The 27,800-nt window shown below is 38.9% G+C and overlaps 1 protein-coding gene across 1 annotated transcript in view; it reads left to right on the plus strand.

The window, feature by feature from the left end:
* Positions 1-8,123: 8,123 nt before the first annotated feature.
* LOC126161552 (kinetochore protein NDC80 homolog) overlaps positions 8,124-27,800 on the plus strand; it is a 194,681-nt gene continuing 175,004 nt past the window's right edge. Inside the window, exons 1-3 of the mRNA XM_049917486.1 lie at positions 8,124-8,345; positions 13,667-13,716; positions 17,459-17,605. Coding sequence (XP_049773443.1) covers positions 13,685-13,716; positions 17,459-17,605 — 179 coding nt within the window. The 5' untranslated portion in view covers positions 8,124-8,345; positions 13,667-13,684. The remainder of the gene's footprint in view (positions 8,346-13,666; positions 13,717-17,458; positions 17,606-27,800) is intronic.

The following is a 27,800-nucleotide window of genomic DNA, read 5'->3' on the forward strand; positions in this document are numbered from 1 at the left end:
CAACATATGTGTACCCTGTATGTGTATATACATCTACACACCATGAGCGTCTTGTAAATAGGATAGTTTTTAAGTTTTCACCTGCCAATAGCCATCCAAGTCAGATTAGTTTTTAAGTGTATACAGTATATCCATATAGCTCACAGTCCATCAGAATTACTAGTATTGTGAAAACCTTTGCTATTGGGGCTGTGAAAAATAGTTTATAAGTGTACACAGTCCATCAGAATTATTGCAAAAACTACACTACTGGGACTGCAGAATTTAGTTGTAGTAGTAGTAAAAAAAATCTCCACAATAGTATTTAGCGTAGATTAATATCTGGAAAAATTACGTTCGCATCCAGTGTCGCTGAGAAAAAAAAATGTAAATAAAACATTTCCGACCATTGTTACTGTTGTAGCGTATAAGTTTAAGGTATCTCTGCACTGGAATAGCAGAGTCGAATTGTACCTCTAGTACTGTATTGTACCTCAAGAACTGAATTGTAATCTCAAGAACTGAACTGTATTTGTGTGAACTGAATAAACGATATAGCAAACATGTCTAAAATTATATCTCCTGTGCTTGAAGAAAACGACAGACATAGTATCTGGACGAAACTGTATACTACCGAACCAGGAACAGGGTGAAGAGAAATTGTACACATATCATGAAGTAAAAAATCATTTATTTCTCATCCAACTTGAAAGTAATTTTACATTATCATAAGCGGACACAGCAACAATATTTTTACACATCTTATTCTTGAGTCGGTGGAGAGCAGGACACACTGTAAAATACTATATCTCGAATAGCAGCAAAATTGAAGATTCGACCCATCCATGTGATCTTCTCCTTCCCCTTCATGTAGCTGATGGTATCTGTGTGGTCGAATAATAGAAGTGACGTCACCATATCTTTATAGGGTATGCCAGGATCATCCCAGTGAATGCTTTGGTAGAAATGTGTTAAGCACTTTGCAATCTTCCATGTCTTAGCACACTTCACATCCTTGAAAAACCTCAGTGATACAATGTTTGCTGAGAATGTCTCTATTATTCTGGCATCAGCTGTGTACTCTATGAGCGCAACATCTTTAGATATGAACTGCCTGTGCTCATCGTCGTAGAAACCCTGAGCCTCTGAATGATTTTCACATAGTGAGATGCCATTGTGGAATGCTCTAGGTATGGTGCAGCACCTGTTCATTTATACAGCTCGTTGCACAACACCAGTGAGCGGGCAGTAGTTAATCACATGGTCATGTTCATATGTCTGTAGGTCCAAAATTAATTATCTCGTTCTGTTTTGAGCAGTTTATTATGATGATTGGTGATAGCTCCTTGAATTTCTGTGGATTGAGTAGACACGCTCCTCCTTCTTCTTCAGCACTTTCATAGTAAGAAGCACAAAACTCCACGTATATGTATATATGTATACATTTTCAGCCCACTGCAGGTGTAAACTGTCATACGAGCAGAATTCTGAATTCAGGTAGACTTTGGAATTAATTAATTTTCAGCTGTCGAATACAGTAGAATCATTTGCTATATTTCCTCTTCTACCAGTCTGAAATGCAAGTATGATGAATCTAGGTGTCTCCAGCTGTGAAAAGATTCTAATAGCCCATGTTTGTGTACTTGCAGTCAGTAGCACTGGGTACTCTAAAAACTCCGAAGAGCGAAATGTTAGTGATAGAAATGTACTGGAATTCAGGACTTGTAAAAGCCTCATACACTCCTCGTCTGATACACTGATGTGAGGAATTTTCCATATTATCTTGCTGATTGTGATCATATTCTCCTCCTGAGCTCCTTTAATGTATGAGTTATTGTTAGTCACTCTCCATATCAGAATAAATTCCTGTTTAGCATTTAGCAATCTGCATCATGTCCTCAAAATAGCACATACGCATTTTTAGAGGTATGCATGCTGTAAATCATTTGTACTCTGCAACTGTTCTATCCACTGGATCGTCTATGAACAATCCCGCATTTTCTAAACCATACAAATCCGTGGGTCATACAGAGACACATGTTTTAAGGTTTGATGTTATGCCGACATTGCATGCACCATCGATCTCAGACCCATTGAGTTCATAGCCTATCTCTTTAAACAGGAATGCTAAAGTGTTACATGCAAGCTCAGACTCCACTGTAGAGCTGCCATCGGTTTTCTTGTATGATCCCTCCAAATATATGAAACACTTGCATGGAAGTGTCAGCGAGTATTGGTGATGGATGACCATTCTAATTTCATCATTCTTGTTAAATGTGGTTGAAGCATAATGTTTATGCGAGAAATATTCCTGACGTATAATTCACTCATCATACTCTACTGGACTGGTTATACTGAATGAGGACATCATTGCGAGTTTTCAAGCCAACTGATTTAAGAAACTAGTAGTTCGTACGTGTTATCACTTTGCGGTTCAGTAGCAAAGTGACATGCTGTGGGTTACGTGCACTGGTTTTATACAGTATGCCTATCCTGCCTTAGGTGTAATCATATAATGATTTCCTCACCACAAAAGTCAACAAGTTGATTATTCTGGCCCACAATACTGAACTCCAAATAGTCCAATGTCTGAACTGTCACTGGATTGTGTATTCCATTGATGGGAGTCTCGACAATCTTACACCATATGCAACTAATTGGAAGAATCCGTAAATAGCATGAATCAGACTATCGTTGAGACCGGAGTTCGCTGCAATGTCATACTCGACTCGGATTGTGCAGATGAGCAGTGTGTCCACAGTCCGATCAACTTGTAAAATTTACTAGGATCCTTCTTCAAAACCTGTCCTTTTGTGAAACCCAGTAGACGCCCTATTGAACCTTTCTGGTTAAAGTCAATCGTTGCATTCACAGTCCTTATTTCAGGTTTAAGTGTATTGATATTTGCACGTAGCTCAATACCTTTCCCAGACTGTTTTAAGACTTCGTTTAAATTGTCGATATCGTACCCACCAGGTTGTATTTCCACAATGTCTTTTTCACCATTAATATCCGGATGCAGTTTCTTGTTAGCCCCAGTAAAATTTGGGATGCTGTTGTACAACTCCAGTCCAATCACTTCATTCGCCTGTGCTCAAATCAATTCGTGGAAAGTAATCTGCACGTAATACGGATTATCGTTCTTTTAAAGTGTACGACATTGCATCAGAACCTCAACTGATGAAGAAATACTTAAAGCTCTTCCTTATACATTCTTCTTCTTCTTTGTAAACGTCAAGAATAACGTGATACATAGATGTCCGCAGAGAGTTCTGATAGCGTCGAAAATTGTAGAACACACGACTCCTACGAGTGAAGTATAGTTGTAATTCTTCTGGCGGTTGCAGGTCACCAAATGAGTCGAAATAGTACCTGGTATTTGCATTTTTCATAACATATGACACCTAGTGCGTGCCGGGACCTCCAGCAACATCTTAATTCACAATACCACATTCACCAGTTTTCCACATAGTCTTCGGTAATGTATCCTGGATAAATACACCTCAGAATCTTGGAATGTTGAATTTTTTTCTAACAAACTTAAGATCAGCATTTGTGAGTGGCCCATCTGGTAGGACTGCTAATGTTTTTTTGTTTTTTGTTTTTTTTAATTAATGAATAGACCAAGCTCTTTTCTGTATGGTTTCAAGTATAATCCGTTTCCAATGGCTGCGGCTTCCATCATGTGGTTATGTCTTCTTGGTTCTTGTAACTGTGCTTGGGAGTTTTGCGCGTTCTTGACTGTTCGAGCAATAGCTGCAGCACCACCACTGAGAGGGATGAGGAATGGAAGAAAACAATCAGACATCTTGGGTATAGGTATACCTCAAGGAGCTTTAACCATATCTCTACTTCTTCCAGCACCTTTCTGCTTCAGAGCTTTTTAGCTGTATACAACACTGTCAGGATACAGTTCTTCAAACACCTCTACTTCGCACCCTTCTTTTCTTCTTCTTCTTTTTGTTTAGTGCACACTGTGCAGCATTCATAGATCACTTGAAGTTCATCACTCCTAAACCCAGCTTAATATTTCCGCACATGGTTTTATCAAATACAAATACTGCAATGCATTGACGTATGCCAATATCCCTTCTTCTTCATATGGCCTTAATCTTATCAGCTAAAATCCTATCTGCAAAGTGACTACTTGGGATATCTTTATTTGCAGTGTATGCAATGTCATGTTCCATACACACTTCGTTGAGCAGACTAATACCCTTATTACCTCCTGCCAAGCGTATTTCAAGCGTTGTTCCAAGTCCACTGTAGTTCTAACCTGGAAAGTGAAATTCCACTGGCAGTTTGTCTAGAATATCACCACCTACTCTAATGCGTCTCCTAGCATGCAAGTTATGTTACTGCTGTGGTTGCGGACTGCGCGCCCCATTATATAGCAAATCGTTAGCATCAATCCAAGCCTTTTGTGCTCCAGAAAAACCAAGCCATTTGACTACCACTCTATTTCCCCGACGTCTTATGTCTCTCTCCACGAGAAACACATCCAGTTCAGAGCTTTTATGCAACTCCTCGGTGCAGAAGCAACCCGCAATTTCTTTACCTCTACGGTCCTTCAAGATATAAGTTCCAGGGTTCGTTTTTTGCCCATTTGAAACTGTAAATATCTCTGTTGACCAGTTTGGTAGGTACGATTTCTCAAATGCTGTCTAGTGTTTTGAGATACACTATGTGATCAAAAGCATCCGGACACCAGGCTGAAAATGACTTAAAAGGTCGTGGTGCCCTCCACCAGTAATGCTGGAATTCAATATGGTGTTGGCCCACCCTTAGCCTTGATGAAAGCTTCCATTCCCACAGGCATACATTCAGTCAGGTGCTGGAAGTTTTCTTGGGGAATGGCAGCCCATTCTTCACGGAGTGCTGCACTGAGGAGAGGTATCGATGTCGGTCGGTGAAGCCTGGCACGAAGTCGGCGTTCCAAAACATCCCAAAGGTTTTCTATAGGATCCAGGTCAGAACTCGGTACAGGCCAGTCCAGTACAGGGATGTTATTATCGTGTAAGCAGTCTGCCACAGGCCGTGCATTATGAACAGGTGCTCGATCGTGTTGAAACATGCAACCGCCATCCTCGAATTGCTCTTCAACAGTGGGAAGCCAAAAGGTGCTTAAAACATCAATATACGCCTGTGCTGTGATAGTGCCACGCAAAACAACGAGGGGTGCAAGCACCCTCCATGGAAGACACGACCACACCATAACGCCACCGTCTCCGAATTTTACTGTTGGCGCTACACACACTGGCAGATGATGTTCACTGAGCATTCACCATACCCACACCCTGCCATCGGATCGCCACATTGTGTATCGTGATTCGTCACTCCACACAACGTTTTTCCACTGTTCAATTGCCCAATGTTTACGCTCCTTACACCAAGTGAGGCGTCGTTTGGCATTTACCCGCATGATGTGTGGCTTATGAGCAGCCGCTCGGCCATGAAATCCAAGTTTTCTCACCTCCCGCTGAACTGTCTGCAGTGGATCCTGATGCAGTTTGGAATTCCTGTGTGATGGTCTGGATAGATGTCTGCCTATTACACATTACGACCCTCTTCAATTGTCGGCGGTCTCTGTCAGTCAACAGATCAGTTCGGCCTGTACGCTTTTGTGCTGTATGTGTCCCTTGACGTTTTCACTTCACTATCACGTCGAAAACAGTGGACCTAGGTACGTTTAGGAGTGTGGAAATCTCGCGTACAGTCGTATGACACAAGTGACACCCAATCACCTGAACATGTTCGAAGTTCGTCAGTTCCGTGAAGTGCCCCATTCTGTTCTCTCACAATGTTTAATGAGTACTGAGGTCGCAGATATGGAGTACCTGGTAGTAGGTGGCAGCACAATGTACCTAATATGAAAAACGTATGATTTTGGGGTGTCTGGATACTTTCGATCACATAGTGTATGTAGCAACTCACCTACATTAAATTTCTGTTTGCTTGGATCCAGCACTTTAATTTGATAGTCTGTTACCGGAACATTGATTGGTCTCATTTTTATTGTGCTATGTTTGGTTCGATTATACTAAGCAATTATTTCTGGGAGGATATCTGTCCATTTACATAAGCTGCGAAGGTTAAAATGCATCCACTTTTGGCCCTTTATTGTACTGCTCAGGCTTTCCACAATACTTGCTTTCAGGTGTGTGAATGTTGAGTTGTGATATATTCCATGCTGCTGCATCAGGATCTTGAAATACCTTTTGTAAAACAATCCACTGTGATCAGTTTGGAGATTGTGCGGGATCGACTCATCCCTGTCTGCAGAAAATGCTCAAACACATCCGCAACATTTCTCGCTGTTTTTGTTTTAACAGGTAATGTCCAGGCAAATTTGGACTATGTATTGATAACCATTAAATATGTTTTAATCCATTATTCTCATGTGAACATTCCTTCACATCTATAAGATCAGCCTGCCATAAGTCATCCAAACCTCTAATCATAACATGCCTATGAGGGTATGTTTTGCATGCTGGTTTGTGCAGTCTCCATACTTATTCAATAGTTCTTCTCTCTCTAAGCTCAGAGATTACTGAAACAGCCTCATTCGAATGAGCTGTATGACCTGCAGCAGCTGATGCCATGAACAGGCATAGTCGGCCTATTAGCTCATTGGGGTGTCAGAACATATTTACTGTGGGATTCGATTGTTCAGTGCTTTATGCTCAATGTCAATACCATCACTACAGCTGCTGTTGTTGTTGTTTTTGTTTTCACAATCAACTATGGGTTGTATAATGGTTTTATATTTCTTGTCGCTCTGGCTTTTTGCGATTTTATGTACATCAGTCAAATGCAGTATTTCTGGATACATTTCACTTGCATTAACTGAATAATTTATTAAAATTACCAAATAAGCAGCAACCAGTCGCAACATCATGTTTTCTTTATTTACTTTTGCAAATCGATTTCAACTGATTGACAGCCATCATTGGTGCTTTCAACATATATGTTCCCTGAGTAGTAACACTGTCATAAGCAGAAGTCAAACATAAAGTGACTTTATGTTTGACTTCTGCTTAAGATTAACAGCCATCATCGGTGGTTTCAACATATATGTTCCCTGAGTAGTAACACTGTCTTAAGCAGAAGTCAAACATAAAGTGACTTTTTGTTTGACTTCTGCTTAAGACAGTGTTACTACTCAGGGAACATATATGTTGAAAGCACCGACAAGGCTGTTAATCAGTTGAAATCGATTTGCAAAAGTAAATAAAGACTGGTTGCTGCTTATTTGGTAATTTTACGGTTTACGGTCGTTGCACAACTTGGGAACCATATGGAGCCCATCATTCTGAATAATTTATCTTTTTTGGGGGGTTCTTAGGAAGATAAGACTCATTAAGCCAGGTGTTCTCTCAAACTGTCTATCACCAGTCTGTATTGTATCATCAGTTAGATTTATAGGCTGCGTACCCAGTCTGTATGGTCTTCCCCTGATGATGCCAAAAGTCCTATCCATCTGGCTGGGAGCATGAGAGATAGTGAATTCGTCCATAGCAACACCACTGTTATTGGGTGGTTTTTGTTTTTGCTGAGAGCTGCCTGAGTGATTCAGTAACCAGTTCTGCACTCTGCATTCAGCACTCTGTCCCTGCACTAGCACAGCTTTAGTCTAAATTAAGCAAGAATAATTTCCTAGACTACTCAATTAAAATTCAAAACTTGTGGATAAATAGAAACGATCAAATGTGTGTTGTTTACGTGACGAACAAAAGTACGCAAAGCAACTTATTTTATTTTGTATATTTTCCGCAAATTTTAACAAAACTGAATGAAAATGAATATATATGTTATTAATTGCTTTTGTCACTCAAAAGCATATCAAATTATTCTTCTGTTCAAATTGAAAATAAAATTTTAAAACGTTATTTGTTATCTCATTTGCCGTTCATTTGATTGTTCTACTTTAGAACCATAGATTGTAAGCCTACAGCACTTGGATCAGATGATAACGTGAAATTTTCGGAGACCTATGTGTGTGAAAACGAATTGTATCATGTGAACCTGCTTAAAATTGAATTCTTGAATATCAAGAGTTTTCTTTTTTTTTTTTTTTTCAAATACGCACAGCCAGTCTATCTCGAGATACTTCTGCAAAAACTGTTTGAAATAGATAATCTTTGGTTCGTATTTTCATTTGTTATGGTAGTTGAAAAAGCCCGGGAAGTGTGGAATATTGTTTATTTTCAACCGTAGAGATGAATTGTGACGACTCGTTACTTTAACTGTGTACTTTTTCTTCGACGTGTTGTTGAATTTGTGAAATATTGTTGCGTGGTTCGATGTTTCGTATTTGTTTCTTTACTGCCGTAATTGGGAAATCTGGTCCATTCTTTGTGCTGTGGGTAAGCAATTTTTTTATTCAGGATAGCTAATGGTGTTTTTCCTCCATTGAAACTAGATTGGAGGTAGCCCATAAAGCATTTTGTTTGTATGGGGCTCTAAAATTTCAAATTTAATTAATTGTGTTATGTTCGGTTTTTGGTACGGCGTATAAATTTTGACAGAGTACAGGACTGAATGTGAATTTAAGGCAGATTTTCAGTATTAATTCCAAAAATAAAACTTTATCTACTGCCCTTTATCACCGTTTATCAAATGGATATATGGGGTGTGCATGACATTCTGTACTACATACATTCCACATTTGAAACTTTCATTGTGTGTCACTACTGTTCTTTGTAATAAACTTCCATAACACAGATATGTTCACTGTGAGGTAAATTTTATTGAGAAACATACCCAGTTTGCCTATACAGTGATTAAATGTGCCTCCGACCTGGTGTTACTCAAAGTATGTGAAGCCACTCAAGTTTCTCTTGATTGTTTGCCCTCAATTCCCCACCAGTCAGTTTCATGTGATTCTCTTCAGTTGAGAAAACTACCCATCCGTCTCAGATGGCTTCACAAGAACTTGTTTATAAAACATTACTTATTATGTAACTTTACAGTGATCACTGGTACTAATCACATAGCTAACAGGAATTTTTAATCCTTGGGTGTAGGTCGTCAGATACACCTGTTGGAGTCCTTGATAGGTTAATTTGTAATTTTCGTGTCTGGTGGCGGGATTCTCCATATCAAACTTTGCTGGGTAAGAGCTTTTAAAGTGCATTTGCATCAGAGTGCAAAACTCCACACTGAATACTTGAATCGAAGGCAAAATCTTCATTGATTTGTTTATTCCTTCATCAGTGATAAAATGTATATTGTATTATGATTACTGCTAACCGTAAAGAACACATGTTAAGTTGCAGACAGGAGCAATTAAGACACTTACAGAAAGCTTTCAGTCACAGCCTTCATCAGCAAAAGAGAAATACAAACCATCCAATGCACACAGGCAAGCACACCTCACACACATATGATTGCCAACTCCGGCAGCTTGGACCAAAATTATGGATGTTATCAGTGGTTAATGCAATCATTCTTACTAAAATGATATAATTTATTATAATTTTTATAAGTTGTATAATTAGTCCTGTACAGCACTTCTTTCTAGCCAGTTTATATAGTTCAATATTGCACATTCAAGGCCATTAAGACGCTTTTTTGTACTATTTTAAAAGTTCATTTAATGCTATTTAATGTTTATTAAGGTTTTAGCTAAAGTACATTGTCGTTTATACCTCTAATTTGTTGTGGCAGGCTCTTGTACAGTTTTAGTCCACAGTGTAACACACTATTTTGTATTTTACACTTGCGCATCTTGTTTAGATGTAAATGGTGAATCAGTCTGGTTCCTTACTTGAGTATGAAGCTATTTGTGGCATATAAATATTTTTCCTATGTACATTATATTCAGAAAGGTATAGACCTATTCATGAATAAAGGTGGAGTAATGTATGGTAGAAAAATATTGTGTGCAAGTATGTAGATATAAAAAAATTATTGTGTGTATCAACATTCTGAAGCTTTTTGCATTGAACCCCATGTTAATATTCTGCCTGCTTATGTGATTACTGTTTATAGAGCTCCCCCAGGAAAGTTAGTATTTCACAAGGATGTAGAATCACTTTTAACTTTCTCGTTTTCAAATCATCCTTGGTGATTTTAATGTAAATTTTCATACTGGTAATAGTGGTAGAACAGATTTTGAGAATCTAATGCACTCTTTTAACCTGAGTTGACTTTGCCACAAGAGTGACGAAGGACTGCACAAGTCTGATTGACGATATATTTGTAGACAGAAACAGAATTGATAATATATCTGTAACACAAATCTTAAATGGCTTTTCTGACCATGATAGGCTGCAGTTAAAAATCCATGATGGAAGCCCCACTAACAAGAATAGTTTTAACAGTAGATATTGTAGACTACTCGACAGTGAGAATCTGGAAGCCTTCAGCAGACATTTGCAGTGGTTAGAATGGGACACAGTATATAACACTAAAAATGTAAGTGATAAATTTAACTTGTTCCTAAATGAATTTGTAACCATTTCTGAAGCTGTATTTTGTAAGGGAATTCCAAGAAGTACCAAACTTAGTGGTTACAGGAAACAGTGGCCCACTAAGGGAATCAAAACTTCCTGCAAAACAAAGAGAATGCTTTGTTTTGCTAAGAAATTCTAACAAACCTCAGGACAGGGAGCACTGCAAATTATTCTGTAGCATTCTAAAGAATGTAATCAAACGATCAAGAGCATGTTTATTAAATCTGAAATTGACAGATCAAATAATATAATCAAAACTACTTGGTAGCTGGTCAAAATGGAGACAGGAAAAAAATTTCAGAAAGTACTAACAGTATCAGGCTGTGTCATAATGGAAGCATGGTTGATGAGGGTGATATAGTTCTCAATATCTTCAGCAACCATTTTTTAACAGAAGTGAATCCAATTGGTGGTAAAAGATCTAATGGTTGAAACCATGAACCTTCTTCAAAAAATAGTGCAGAACAAAATTACTCAGCTGCAAATACCCCATATTACAATCGATGAGACTGATAAAATATTAAGCCAAATGGAAAAATAAAAGTACTCGAGCACCACTGCAACTTTATTCTTAAAATTCTCTGTCACATAATGTAATGAGTCTATAAATTAACAACTCAAAAATGCAATTGTTAAGCCACTCCTAAAAAAAAGGTGATAAAGCTGAGGTTTCCAAGTACTGGTCAGTTTCATTGCTAACAAGGCTTTCGTAAATCCTAGAGAAATACGTTAAAGAGAATTATGGATCATCTTAATAAACAGAACACGCTTAACAAACAGCAGTTTGGATTCCAAAAGGATATTTCAACTAAACACACAATTTTTACATTTGTCAACCAACTCTCAAATCCATAAATGATGAAATGTCATCAGTCGGAATGTTTGTGATATATCTAAAGCATTCAACTGTGTAGATAACAAAATTCCAGTTATGATGGCTGAGCACTGTGGCTTATTTGGTAAAGTAGGTAGGCTATGTGGCTCATATCATATCTAGATAACAGAAGGTAGAAGGTAGTACTGAATAATTCTGCAATGGCATCTGTCTGCTCTGACTTGGGCACAGTGAAATGTGGAGTACCACAGGTCTCGGTGCTTGGTCTCTTACTTTTCCTAATCCTTCTCAATGATATGCCGTGCTGTATGACACACGAAAAGCACACTTCACCCCATTTGTGGATGATAAACAATCATTACTAGTGATAAAAAGTACCAAACTGCAATCTACATAACTCTGTGTCCAATGTATTCAAAGAAGCTCTAGATAGGTTCACTTCAAATGGTCTGTCTCTCAGTGTCCAAATTTGTGGGATTGCACATGAACCACAATCTAAACTGGTCAATTCGCACTGTGGGTCTATGCAGAAGACTGAATGCAGCAGCATTTGCCGTTCACTCAATTTCGTGTGTTTGTGACTTACATACAATCAAAGCTGCATGCTTTTGATATTTCCATTCGCTTGCGACGTTTGGCTTCATGTTCTGGGGAAACAAGTTACGAGCATATAAAGTCTTTATTGCAGAGAAGAGTCATCAGAATTATGGGTAGAGTGCATCCTAGATGCCCTTACAGAAATTTATTCAAACAGCTGAGGATCTTCTCACTACCATGCCAGTACATTCTTTCACTTGCATGCTTTTTGAACATAATCAGACAGTTTATGGGAGGAACAGTGAATATCATGATCATGACACAAGGAGTAAACATAATCTTCACTAAGAGACAAAAAAACTCTCGGCATGTTACAGAAAGGAGTATATTGTTCAAGCATAAAAGTATACAATAAACATTCAGTTTGTATTAAATCGATCACAGGGGATAAGACTAAATTGAAAAATCAACTAAAGCTTTGTCTTTGGAACTTCTATATTTTTCGACAATGTGTAATTGTTAGTGAAATGTGTTTAATTTTAGACATTCTTATGAAAATAATATGTATTACAGGTTTATTGATTGTTGACAGAATGTGTTTTATATGAATTAGAATATAAACATTATGGTTTGGTTATGTACCCATTTTTACTACCATGATCTGAATTATTTGAAAACTTGTACCTCATTTATCTGTTTACATATGATTTAGATTGTAAGCCTCATGACGATTTACATGTGTGACCAGCCCTTGAATTTCCTGGCATGCTTTTTTATTGTTTTATATGAAAGATTCTGTCAAAAATAGTCATTGCAATTATATATATTTGAATCAACTATGCCTTGTGGCAGCAGAAACAACAACCACTCACTAGCTTCCAGTAATAAAGGTTTCCCTGCTTCACTAAAGACTGGTTGTTCTTGGAGGTAATTCAAGGATTAAGTAGGAAGTCATCCAGGACCATAAGGAAACATATAAATTATCTTTCACCATATGTGGGAATCTGGTTCAAAAAAGTAGCATTGTCACCTTTTGTTTCAGTTCGTGCATATGTATGCTGATGATAAATAGAAAAGTTTTCCATACATATGTTACTTTAGTTTTGGTTTGATGTTAATATAAGTCCTAGAAAGCAAATTGTTTGATTGCATTCATTGATCTTAATACAGCTCTCAGTTAAAATCATTATTAGATTAGAAAATCTCGAACTGTGTATAGCAAACAGTTTCTGTGTTTGCTCTGGAGACAAAACCTTTAATACATTTGTTATAGCATGGTAGTCCATAAAATCAAAATGTTATTATATTGATGCACCCATAAACTTGGAAAGGGAGCTGGTATCATTATAGATATAATGTACAGAATGGAACATTAAACACACAATGCTCTAAAAAACGTCTGCATAATAAATGTCTTCCAGAACCTAATTTTGTATGCAGATTTACTTCTTGACTATGAATTCAGACTCTTTATTGGTCATTCAGCATTATTACATCCAATAGACTTTATCAGTTCACTTAACCTATTAATTTTACAAAATAAATTCGTACATATTTAAGTTGATATTGGGCATTTCTAAAAATTCTTCTGATGAATAGAATGGATTAGTTAACAAGAATGTATGTGCATTTTCTTTAAACAATTTGTCAGGCTTGATTGACACATTTTTAGACAATTTGTTATATATTTTAATTGCCATATACTTATGACTATTGTCTGAAGTCTGCATTTAACAACAAACCAATGTTTATGTTCATTGTTTGTTATTCAGAAGCTCCTTCTAGCATTGGATGTCTTAATTTATTGCTAGGTTGTGTGTACTTATACCATAAAGTTAATGGTCTCCTCTCATTGCAGGTTTGAAGAGTGAGTAAAATGGCACTCCGTGAAATAGGAAGTGGACGAAGGTCAGTGCTTCAGATTGTTACCATTCATAAACAAAATGTTTTTTGTTCAATATACGTTTGTGCGATGTCATTGAGTCAGCTGATTCTACCAATAATAGACCAGTGTGACATGTGACATCAAATGTGTAAAAATAGAGAGAGAACAGGACACTGACTATAACTGTTTTGTGTCCTTGTTATTTTTTGGAATGTAGGTAGACATTTTGAGGTCAAAGTTAGGTTGAAAGGTGAGGGGAGAACTGTGAATTTTCAAAGCCAACAGGTGTGAGGTCAGAAGTGTACCTAGTTTTTACCTAGTTTGAAGAGTTGCTTATGTCCACAAGTTTGATGTGTTGCTCAAAGTCGATGGGTGATATTGAAGGCTTCAATTCATCCATATTGTTTATTCAGCACCCTATACAATAGTTGCACCTTCAAATTTGGAAGATTTATCATCACTTTTATGAATATCTTTCAAGTAGTCCAGCACTGTTGTTTTGAACGGCAAGGATTACCTGGCGGAAGGACTCCGCCAGATAAACTTAACCCTCAGGGCACCCCATTGTGGCCGGTTACTGTGCCCCCACTGAGAGAATCTCTGCTCTCGTAGACCAACACCTTCAGTCTATTACCCAGAACCTACCCTCCTATCTAAAAGATACCAACCATTTCCCCCCACAGACTCTCCACAGTTCCTGACCCTTTACCACATGGTGCCTTGTTCGTCACAGTTGATACCAACCCCCTGTACACTAACATTCCTTTTGCTGCTGTTGAGCACTACCTTTCCCAGCACCCAACGGATTTCGAACCAACAACCTCCTTCCTAGTCACCATGACCAACTATATCCTCACCCACAATTACTTCTCCTTTGAAGGCATTACCTACAAACAAATCCAGGGTACGGCTATGGGCACCTGCATGGCATCATCCTGTGTCAACCTATTCATGGGTCATCTAGGGGAATCCTTTCTAAAAACCTAGAATCCTAAACCCTTCACCTGGTTTAGATTCATTGATGACACCTGTGCTATCTGGATCGAAGGTGAGGACAACCCTATCCACATTCCTTCAGAACCTCAATTTCTCCCCCATTTGCTTCACTTGGTCCTGCTCAACCTAACAAGCCATCTTCGTAGATGTTGACCTCCACCACAAAGATGGCTACATCAGTACCTCAGTCTATATCAAACCTACTAACCATCAGCAATACCTCCACTTTGACAGCTGCCACCCATTCCATACCAAGAAGTCCCTTCTGTACAGCCGAGCCACCCGTGGTCACCACATCTGCAGTGATCCCCATCAAAATATACCAAGGTTCTCAGTGAAACCTTCACTGACTGTAATTATCCTCCCAACCTTGTACAAAAACAAATCTCCTGTGCCTTATCTTTCCAGTCTCCCACCACCTCCCAAAGTCCCATTGTCCAGCCACAGACGAGCATTCGTCCCGTAACTCGGTACCGCCCAGGACTGGAGCAACTGAATTACATCATCTGCCAGGGTATTGATTACCTCTCATCGTTTCCTGAAATGAGAAATATCCTGCCCACTATCCTTCCCACCCCTTCCACAATGGTATTCCCCCGTCCACCCAACCTATACAATATACGAGAGTCATTCAATAATTAAAGATACAAATTGGTCAGGGGAAAAAACTGTTACTTGGGCAAGTTGGGTACTTTTATGGCTTTAACTTGGCATCAGTGGGATGAGCCCTCATTAGCTGATGTATCAACATTGTTTTGTTTATAATCTCAAAATTACATTTCAAGATGGTGAGTCCACTTGAAACATCCGCAATAGCTGAAAAACGTTCTGTTATTCATTTTTTAGTTGCTGAAGGTGAGAAATCAGTGAATATATGCTGTAAATCGTCTAAAGTTTATGGTGAAGGTCGTAGAAATCGTGCAAATTTTTACAAGTGGGTAGAGCAGTTCAAAAATGGTCGTGACTCCGTGACTGAAGAACACCATTCAAGCCGATCAGTCGGAGTTTCAATTCCCTCACTTGAAAGTCGAATTGATGACATTGTTTGTGTTGACGTCTGTGACTGTGGAAATGATAGTTGATAGGGTTCAAGTTAGTATTGGTACAGTTAACAAAATTATCTGTAACAAGCTGAAGTACCGCAAAACATGTGCAGGATGGGTGCTAAAGGAGTTGGCATGCCTACCCAAGGAAAGAAGTTTGAGAGTGTGCACAGAACTAAAGGAACATTATGAAAGAGAAGGTGAGCACTTCCTCAACAAAATTTTAACTTGTGATGAAACTTGGGTTCCCTATTATGAGCCAGAATCAAAAAGACAAAGCATGGAGTGGAAGCACACCAACTCACATGTCAACAAAAAATGGAAATCCCAAGCGTCAGCAGGAAAGGTCCTGTTGACAGTGTTTTGGGATGCTGAATGTCCAGGTTTTCGTGATTATTTCGAAGAGCAGCGTACAATGGCCAATACTATTCATATTTGCTTTTAAACAAGATGAAGCCAGCCATGAGAGAGAGACGTCATGGATCTCAGAGGGAAGGTGTGATTCTCCAGGAAGACAACGCACATCCTGGTGTTGCTCAACTAACCGGTGAAACCACCGACAAAATGGGCTGGGAAGTACTGCCTCACCTCCCTTACAGTCCTGATTTAGCACCCAGTGATTTCCATTTGTTTGGTGCACTGAAGGAGGCATCACATGGGAAGAGGTTCCAGGACAACAAGGACATGAAAAAGTTTGTGAAAAATTGGTTCAAACATCAAGATAAAGAGTTCTTTGCAGGTGGAATAAAAAAACTTGTGACTCATTGGAACAAGTGCATAAATGTTCAAGTGGGTTATGTTGAAAAGTAGGAAAAAGTATTGTATTGTAAGAATAAACCCTTTTTTCTCCAGACCTGTGAAACCAGTCATGTGGTCTACAAGCTAAGCTGCAACCAATGTGCTGCATTCTATGTGGGCATGACTACCAACAAGCTGGCTGTCCGCATGAATGGCCACCAACAAACTGTGCTCAGGAAAAAAGTGGGCCACCCTGTTGCTGAACACACTGCCAAACATTATATCCTTCATTTCAATGACTGCTTCACAGCCTGTGCCGTATGAATCCTTCCCACCAACATCCTATGTTCCCAAAACCCTCCTGGCCTCAACCTTCGTTACTCACAGTCCTCGCCCATCCAGTCCTTTCCCTGTTCCCATTCCAGCATTACACAGTCATCATTCACCACCACACACAGTCTTCCTCTCCCCTGCCCTCTGTCTTAACTTGCAGCACTTCATTGCCCACCATCCCCACCATACTATCCCTCCCCCTCCCCACCCCAGCCTCCTCCTTACCCCCAGCATCACCACTCCCATTCATGCACTGGCGCTGCTGCTCGCAGTGTGGTTTCAATTGCCTGAGACTCCAGTCGTGTGTGTGTTTGCGTTTGTGTTTTGTCGATGAAGGCCTTAATGGACGAAAGCTATAATTGTGAATGCCTTTTTGTTGTGCTTGCCTGTGGCTCGGTATCTCCACTATATGGTGAGTAGTAATTTTCCTTCTCGTAATATTGTTTCAAGTAGTGTTTCTATTTATAAGAAGAAAATATGGGAATCCCCTGATGCTGGAGTCAGTATTGCTTGTTGTCATGATTTTTATTATGAAACAACCATTTTTGCGTAATTTTGCAGATATGAAAGAGTTATGTTGGGAAGTGATACAGCCAGTAAGTTTTTCTACTAGTTATCCATCATTTATACATGTTTTGTTCTTCCTGCTATACAGGGCTCAAAGCTGTGACAGGAAATCAGCACTCCCAGTGCCCTTAGGAGCCAAGCACCAGCGCTCTAGTTCTGTGGGTCCAAATACTCAATGTATGTATAGCACTCCACTTGTAAGACAGAACAGTGCCATAAGCAGAAGTTCAACAAGGTATTGTATCCTCTGTCTTTCTAAATTATAGATTTTGGTACTAAAATTATTAAATTTGACTAAGTTTCATATAAGAATATTTATTAATGGGATACCCATTTGGTTTCTACATTTGTTGATACACGAGGGGGACCCAAAAGTAACCGGAATCGTAATGCTGCACATCACGTACTTGTAGTAGCAGGTTGTGCCTCCAGAGGGTTGTAGTAGGAGCTCTGCTGAGTCATCCTGTCACACGGCGTCACCCAGCAGTGAGAAGTGTGGTTTCTTTGACAGTTTTTTGAATGTGCGTACAGCGCAGACGTGACACAACGTGCGGCAGTGAAGTTTTGTTTCTTGCTCGGCAAGAACGCAGCAGAAACTGTTGCGATGATTCAGACAGCCTACAAAGTCCATGCTCTTAGCAAAACGCAAGTGTACAATTGGTTTTCTCAGTTTAAAAAGGGAGAAATGGTGGTTGAAGATCAGCCCCGTTCCGATTGACCTTCAACTGCTCGAAGAGAAGACAACATCGACAGAATCCGTGATCTCATCAGTGAAGATCGACACAGGACAGTCGACCAACTCGAGAACTAGTCCGGTTTGTCCTGTAGCTCAATTCAGCGCATCTTGACCATCGATTTGGGGATGTGAAGAGTGGCAGCAAAATTCGTGCCGAAGCTTGTTATCGGAGATCAAAGGGATCGTTGCGTTCAAGCCTGCCTCGAAATGAAGGACGCGTTCAAAGATGATCCACATTTTTTTCAACAAAATCATTACAGGTGATGAGTCATGGTGCTATGGGTACGATCCAGAAAGTAAACAACAGTCATCACAATGGAAGTCACCTGGCTCACCTCGACCAAAAAAAGCTCGACAAGTGAAAACGATGTTGATCTGTTTTTTTGACATCAAGGGGATCGTACACTCTGAATTTGTCCCTGAAAACCAGACAGTAAACCAACAATTCTATTTGGAGGTTATGAAACAGCTTCACAGAAGTTTGTCGCGAAAACGTCCGGCTTTGTTGGATTCTGACGTGTGATTCCTGCATCACGACAATGCTCCCGCGCACACGGCTCCAAGCGTTCACCAGTTTTTGGCCTCAACGTAGACAACTACCTTGACCCACGCGCCCTATTCGCGGGATTTAGCACCCTCGGACTTCTTCCTATTCCCGAGGATGAAAAGATACTTGAGAGGGAAGCGTTTTGCGGATGTGGAAGACGTAAAATGCAATGTCATGAAAGTGCTAGCAGGTATCAAAGAGGACAAATTTAAAAGGTGCTTCGAATACTGGAATGAACGTTTGGAAAAGTGTATTAATGCTAATGGAGAGTACTTCAAAGGAGATTAAGGCTGTATTTGAAAACAATAAAGTATATGCTTTCTAGAAAGAAATTCTGGTTATTTTTGGGTCCCCCTCGTATAACAAAATTATACAAATTACTTGCATTGTGTGAACATCCATTTCTTCATTTTTCTGTTTTTGCCATTGACCGAGGTTCTCTTGTTCTACACATCACTCTTGCACTGTCTGTGTTGAAAAATAATGTCTCAAAGGCAAAATGTACATCGTGCTTATAATCAGATCTTTAGCCTAATTCGAGGTTGAGGTTAAGATGAAAGATCACGATTTGGTTGAGTCAGTGAAGCCAACGAATGCACAAGTGGAGTCATAATGGAGGTGACAGACTGATTTGTAGTGTAGCTAAAAGCCTATGTTAACTTGAAAGCTGATACTCCCATTTTCCATTGTCTGTTTATTTGTGTAGAGCCCTGCAGTATGCATATCAATAACAGAAATGCCAAAATGCAACAGAAGCAATTAATGAAAACTCCTTGTTAGTCACTTGCTACACTTTTTGTGTATATTTACTCCTGCAAACATAGTTTCTCCAAAACTTCAGTTTGATCATGCTCTGGCTTGTGTTGTTAATGTTATTTTTACTTTAAATACTCAATAATTCTCCCACAATCAAAACAAAAACATTGTTAAGTCATTTGCTACAGAAATCAGCTATTCCACCATCTTAACTTTCCATGACTGCTGGTGGCAGGCGTTACCAACATAAACTTAGGGGTTCAAACACCTAATAAAGTTTCAAAATTTTTCATAAAGTCAATGATATTTGAGATTAGCATGTGGATTACAGCGAATCTTCAACAATTTTTGCGTTTCATGATAAGACATCCTCCGAAAAGGATAAAATACACAAATGAAGAAGTACCATATGACTTCCTACATGCCAATTTCTGCAAATTATACGAAACATGGTAAAGTGTCAGAAGATAGCCAACTGATTCTTTCCAGTAGTATGTATCAAAATAATTTCACCATTCATTAACCTCTCATAAACAAAGAAGTGTTCAACCTGTATATTGTTTTGACTGTCAGAGATATGCAGGGGTTTTCTACTAGTTGTGAGACACTAGCCTAGCTTTATTAATCTGGAGCCTATTCTAGCATTTCAAGTAATTCGGATAGTGTCTTACTAGATTAATTCTTCGGCTTTCTGCTTTTTGAAGTAAGCCACGGTGACTGGCCACACCACAGTACTTTGCCACAATGGAAGTTGTTGCACACCATATGTACACATCACCAGCAAAATCAGCATCATTGTAGATACTCAAGCCACCTTCTGTGTCATCAATAATGCTATCTTTCAATGCATCTTTCAGAGAGTGAAATATGTTTCATTCTGTTCCAGTCCATAGTTGTCTGTTTTCCCTTTGCTCAAGCAGCTTCATTCACTGCAAGATTGATGTTTGGATGAGCTGTTACTAGTACACAAGAACTGCAGTTGTCTCATAATACGAGACAGAGTTTGAATCTCCTCCATTTTTTAGTATTTCCCTGTGTTCAGTGAGAATTTGCATTGTATTGGACTCTGCCAGACAAAATCTTCCAGTATTTTGTGTATACAAAGTGCAACTGAAAAATTTGGTGCATGGTCCCATACGTTAAAAACTGCGCTGGTTAGGATGAGGTCCCTTCTAACATCCATTGAAATGCATGTCAATAAGTGCCCCTTATAATGCAAATCACTGAAGTGAAGCAGTTATGAAAAGTGCAACCAAGTTAACAGGTCTGTGTGAGAACTTTTGTCATTACAAAATGTAGCACAAAAACTGTGCCATGTGTTAACATGAAGTTCTGCTTCAAATTAGGAAAAACAGAGACTTTGAAATGTTTGTAACAGCATATGTTTTGAAGCAATGAGTAAAAAGTGTGTTTGAGTGGGTTAAATGCTTTAGAGGTGGAAAGAATGGTGTTGAGGATGAGCCACGTTAGACGAGTGACAACAAGCACAATCCTAGACAACTTCGAATGATGGTAACAAAATGCAGCTGTCTTTGAAAATGATAACAAAAGACTTGAAGGTAAACAAAGACAATAAAGCACTACTGCTCACAAATATTTGAAAAAGTGGAAGATTTGTGTCCAGTTTGTAGTGTACACACTGACAGATGAGCAGAAGCAAACTTGGATGGAAACATTTGGAAAAATTCATTGGAATGTCTAATTGGAATCCACAGTTTTTGGAAACAACCATTAGAGATGAGGTCTGGTGCTACCAATATGATCCGGAGATCAAGTGACAGTCAGTGACATGGTGTTCATCTTTTCTCACCTCCCAAATAAAGTCAATTAACAAAATCGATGATAATGATGATAGCCTTTTTCAACAGCAAGGACTCGATTTATTGTGAATATCTACCCAAGTGACAGTCAACACAGTTTACAAGCGAGTTATGAAATGGCTGCTGCAACACGTATGGTGGGTTCATCCAGAACTGAACTGGAATGGTGAGTGGACTTTCCTCTTCAACACCTGCATGCACACTGCGATCCTCATGCTCAACTTTCTCTCTCAAATCAAGTTGACTGTTCTTAAACACCCTCCTTATTCTCCGGATTTGGTGCTAGCAGGATTATTTCTGTTTCCCTGCCTCAAATTAGCCCTGAAAGGCTTATACTTCACAGATGTTGCAGATAGCCACAGTGCGTGGGCAGAGTGCTTAGTGATTCCGCAAGAAGTGTTAGCTGTTTCCAACAGCTTAACAACTTATGTCTGAAGTGTTGTAGCTAATGGTGATAACTACGAAGGCCAGTAAAACTAATTTATTTGTAACTCTTGTTTCCTAATACTGAGAATATTTTCCGAGCTTTTTAGACGCATCTTGTATTTCTCTTGAGTTCGTGTTGTAAAAACTTTACAAAAATGTCAGTTGCCTACTTGTCCTTACCAACAATCAGACTATGTTATATGGACATTGCTATATAAGGGCTGGAATGCATGAGAGTTTTGTGCTCTCAGACAGTTTGGTACTGTCCAATAGTACTCCAAAATTGTTTGCACTAGGGGCAAATTTCAGCTGATAATTACTGTCTGATAGTACATAGTTTAATAATGAATAAAAAAATAGGAGTGCGGGTTAGCTACTACAAACAGCATAGTGAACACATTATTGTGGCCAAGATAGATACGAAGCCCACACCTACTACAGTAGTACAAGTTTATATGCCAACTACCTCTGCAGATGATGAAGAAATAGATGAAATGTATGACGAGATAAAAGAAATTATTCAGGTAGTGAAGGGAGACGAAAATTTAATAGTCATGGGTGACTGGAATTCGTCAGTAGGAAAAGGGAGAGAAGGAAACATAGTAGGTGAATATGGATTGGGGGGAAGGAATGAAAGAGGAAGCCGCCTTGTAGAATTTTGCACAGAGCATAACTTAATCATAGCCAACACTTGGTTCAAGAATCATAAAAGAAGGTTGTATACATGGAAGAATCCTGGAGATACTAAAAGGTATCAGATAGATTATATAATGCTAAGACAGAGATTTAGGAACCAGGTTTTAAATTGTAAGACATTTCCTGGGGCAGATGTGGATTCTGACCACAATCTATTGGTTATGAACTGCAGATTGAAACTGAAGAAACTGCAAAAAGGTGAGAATTTAAGGAGATGGGACCTGGATAAACTGAAAGAACCAGAGGTTGTAGAGAGTTTCAGGAAGAGCATAAGGGAACAATTGACAGGAATGGGGGAAAGAAATACAGTAGAAGAAGAATGGGTAGCTCTGAGGGATGAAATAGTGAAGGCAGCAGAGGATCAAGTAGGTAAAAAGACGAAGGCTAATAGAAATCCTTGGGTAACAGAAGAAATATTGAATTTAATTGATGAAAGGAGAAAATATAAAAATGCAGTAAATGAAGTAGGCAAAAAGGAATACAAACGTCTCAAAAATGATATCGACAGGAAGTGCAAAATGGCTAAGCAGGGATGGCTGGAGGACAAATGTAAGGATGTAGAGGCTTATCTCGCTAGGGGTAAGATAGATACTGCCTACAGGAAAATTAAAGAGACCTTTGGAGAAAAGAGAACCACTTGTATGAATATCAAGAGCTCAGATGGCAACCCAGTTCTAAGCAAAGAAGGGAAGGCAGAAAGGTGGAAGGAGTATATAGAGGGTTTATACAAGGACGATGTACTTGAGGACAATATTATGGAAATGGAAGAGGATGTAGATGAAGACGAAATGGGAGATAAGATACTGCGTGAAGAGTTTGACAGAGCACTGAAAGACCTCAGTCGAAACAAGGCCCCGGGAGTAGACAACATTCCATTTGAACTACTGATGGCCTCGGGAGAGTCAGTCATGACAAAACTCTACCATCTGGTGAGCACGATGTATGAGACAAGAGAAATACCCTCAGACTTCAAGAAGAATATAATAATTCCAATCCCAAAGAAAGCAGGTGTTGACAGATGTGAAAATTACCGAACTATCAGTTTAATAAGTCACAGCTGCAAAATACTAACGCGAATTCTTTACAGACGAATGGAAAAACTGGTAGAAGCTGACCTCGGGGAAGATCAGTTTGGATTCCGTAGAAATGTTGGAACACGTGAGGCAATACTGACCTTACGACTTATCTTAGAAGAAAGATTAAGGAAAGGCAAACCTACGTTTCTAGCATTTGTAGACTTAGAGAAAGCTTTTGACAATGTTAACTGGAATACTCTCTTTCAAATTCTGAAGGTGGTAGGGGTAAAATACAGGGAGCGAAAGGCTATTTACAGTTTGTACAGAAACCAGATGGCAGTTATAAGAGTCGAGGGGCATGAAAGGGAAGCAGCGGTTGGGAAGGGAGTGAGACAGGGTTATAGCCTCTCCCCGATGTTATTCAATCTGTATATTGAACAAGCAGTAAAGGAAACAAAAGAAAAATTTGGAGTAGGTATTAAAATTCATGGAGAAGAAGTAAAAACTTTGAGGTTCGCCGATGACATTGTAATTCTGTCAGAGACAGCAAAGGACTTGGAAGAGCAGTTGAACGGAATGGACAGTGTCTTGAAAGGAGGATATAAGATGAACATCAACAAAAATAAAACGAGGATAATGGAATGTAGTCAAATTAAGTCGGGTGATGCTGAGGGAATTAGATTAGGAAATGAGACTACTTAAAGTAGTAAAGGAGTTTTACTATTTAGGGAGTAAAATAACTGATGATGGTTGAAGTAGAGAGGATATAAAATGTAGACTGGCAATGGCAAGGAAAGCGTTTTTCAAGAAGAGGAATTTGTTAACATCGAGTATAGATTTAAGTGTCAGGAAGTCATTTCTGAAAGTATTTGTATGGAGTGTAGCCATGTATGGAAGTGAAACATGGACGATAACTAGTTTGGACAAGAAGAGAATAGAAGCTTTCGAAATGTGATGCTACAGAAGAATGCTGAAGATCAGATGGGTAGATCACATAACTAATGAGGAAGTATTGAATAGGATTGGGGAGAAGAGAAGTTTGTGGCACAACTTGACTAGAAGAAGGGATCGGTTGGTAGGACATGTTTTGAGGCATCAAGGGATCACAAATTTAGCATTGGAGGGCAGTGTGGAGGGTAAAAATCGTAGAGGGAGACCAAGAGATGAATACACTAAGCAGATTCAGAAGGATGTAGGTTGCAGTAGATACTGGGAGATGAAGAAGCTTGCACAGGATAGAGTAGCATGGAGAGCTGCATCAAACCAGTCTCAGGACTGAAGACCACAACAGCCACAACAACAGTACATTACTTTCTGCAAGAGTCTAAAAGTCTTGCGAGAACAATGTCAGAAGTGTCTACAGACGGCAAGGTGAGTGTGTGTGAGAGCTGAGAGGTTACTCGCTGTGAGATTTTTCTGTCTTAGTTCTGTGCATGAAGGAAGAGGTTGTGATGGAAGACTTTCGGGCTGCAGCTGCACTCTTAATACTTGTAGTGGCAAAGAAAAAACGTAAACATCTATGTTCATGTTGGATAAGGGAGCAGATTAGGTGGTGGGATGATTTTGGAGCATACAAGAATCTCATTGTAGACCTAGTGATGAAAAAGCCACAACAATATCAAAATTTTTTGATAATGGCAGCAACAGAGATGGACAAAAATACTCTTTATAAGTGGGCCCAAAATTGCCAATCTAGATACTAGTATGTGTAAATCAAATAGTGTTAAAGGCAGACTGCTTGTGACACTAATATTTTTATTATCAGCTACATTTATGCTCTTTAATATTTGGCAAAATAACAATAATTATGAAGTGACATTACACCAATTTCATCTTTATTCCTATTGATGATGTTCAAAAGTTAAATAGGGCAGATACTTGATAAATGAAACAGTTCCAGACATAAGTTTATTTCAAAATTTTTATTTGTGTTGGCTTAAGAAACCATTCATAAATTCCTGAATGTTTGTCTTCAACATCCCCTTAATACTATAACCAATAAATATCACATTGTGTAAGATTATAGGTACATTAAAGCTGTATTACTTGAAGTCAGATGGCAATTTTCTGAGATCTAAAACAATTACTTTCAAACATAATGTCACTTGTTTCTCTATGTTATTTAATCTATGCCATAAAACAACTTTGCTTGATTCCTTGATGTGTAGATATTCTGGTAAACTTCTTCTATTTAGATGTTAAAAACTGTAGCCATTGTAACCAACAATCTTTCCTTGTACAAACTAACTGGATGCACAACATTGTCTGAAGTCTGATTCCAGACAGCTTCTTGCATTACTTCTTTTGCCAACACATTGCTGACATTCACTCACTGTGCGTATCCATCATGACAGTAGTTACAGCTGTCCCAACAATGCTGGTACATGTGTGCAGAGCAAATCATTAATGTGGTACAATGGGCAGCATGCTAGGCTTTCTTTCTCATTTTCATATTAATATTCATTCTGGTCTCTTCAATGGCAATTTCTTTGTTTTCATTTGTTAATTCTATTTAATATGTCTATGATGTTTTTATATGTTATTTGCTGAGTAGCAATGTTTAGTCTAGAACTTTCGAAATAGGCTAAATTCTCGTGTTGTTTGTTTAGGAAATAAAATGGGTGATTTCTTCACTCATAAAAATGCCATGGCCACATATTGTGGCTCAAAATGTGCAGTGTCAAGGGTATTTTTATTGAGTATGGCAAAATATATTACCAAGATGTGCAACGTACAAACTGAAATATGGCACAAATCTGGGACACAGTGTGGCTCCTCAGCATTCTCCAGGAACTCTCAGCTCTCCTCACAGTGCCAGTATATATAAATGGAAGGAGGATCATACTGTCAGCTGCAGCGGGACATTAAGTGGAATCAGTGGCGAGGAGCAAAAATGTGTACTGGACCAGGATTCGAACCTGGGAACGACCCTGTCCAGGGACAGGGACTGTGGATAGGTGGTGCTCGGTGGGAATGTGGATCAGACACAAGGCGTACCGAGATAGTCCATGCAGTTGCAATAAAGCTGTGTCCTGAATGGCGCAGTGGTTACCGACTTGCTTAGTAAGCAGGAGTTCCTGGGTTCAAATCTGGGTCTGGTACACATTTTTGCTCATCACCACTGATTCAGTTTAATGTCCTGCTGCAACTGACAGCAGTGATCCCCCTTTCAATTTCCATATAGTGTTTCGCAGATGTGGGATCTGCAAGGTATCTGTTCTTTCGTAGGAACAGACACCATGCGTTCATATAATGCCGGTGTAATTTTTCTTGTCTGAGAGCTACGGCATGAAGCTCTCAAGAGATGGAGGTTACTGTGTACTTCAGATATCTAAACTTGCAGAGGGCAGTTGTTTGAAATCTTGCCCCACACTTGGACACTGTCAGTGAGCTGACTTTCAAAATTGTTTACATGACATATATTACTTGCAAAAGCTCTCGGAGAGTGAGAAACTCTCACATATATACATGGTTTAAAGTCTATTTACATTGCGTTTTGAAAATCCACTTTCTTCCTGACTTTCATACAATGCTGCTCGAGCTATGTGGTGCTTTCAGTCCATAAACAGTCTTTTTAAAGTGAAACTCTCTTATATACCAAACTGAATTGTTCTGTATATACTTCATCTTCAGGCCTTACATAAAAAAAAAGAAGAAGAAAAGAAAAAAAAGTGTTCGATGAGCATCTTCTGTGAAGCAGCTATTGCTTGTGCAAAGTTTGAACAATGTGATGTAAAACAGTACTAAATGTACCATCATCAGTTTCTGCTTTCTGAATATAACCTTTTTGCAACCAATCACAATTAAATGAGGACTTCGACTGGTTTCAACTTTTTGACTTTGAACCCAGAGTTTTTGCAATACTTCGGCGTTCTTAGTGTGTTAATCTAAATGAAAACTTTTCTCTATAGAGACTCAATTTCTGAACTGCTAGTTTGCATTCATATTTTCCTCTCTTTGCAAAACAATTTGGATCTTAGTTCGTCAACACAAACTTTTATTAGCGTCAAGAATTCATCACTTTCTATCCAGGTTGGTTTTCATCATAATTTTTTGTTCTCCTTTTTATTGTCTTCAAAAAATGTAGAATTTCTGTTTTCATGAAGTTCCAATTTTTCCTTGAGTCTGAATTCCTGTGGATGCAAACAGCCTATGAAATTTGCTGTCTTCTGCTTCTCTTACCACTACAGATCATTTTGGATCTGGGAATTGTTCCCTAGAGACATAAAGTTCAATGTGCTTGCTAAGGAAATTATGTATTACTTGTGGCTTACATTTTATATTGTGACTCATACCCCTTTCCTTTTAAAAGAAATCCAAACCCTAAATTTATCCTTGGCTCTGATATTTTATCACAGCCCTACACAAACTAGCCAGGTCACAGCCACAAAATTTGTGTGCGTTTGCTGAAGTCAGTGATAATTCAGAGTCTG

The sequence above is a fragment of the Schistocerca cancellata genome, chromosome 2 (assembly GCF_023864275.1).
Source record: "Schistocerca cancellata isolate TAMUIC-IGC-003103 chromosome 2, iqSchCanc2.1, whole genome shotgun sequence".
NCBI lineage: Eukaryota > Metazoa > Arthropoda > Insecta > Orthoptera > Acrididae > Schistocerca > Schistocerca cancellata.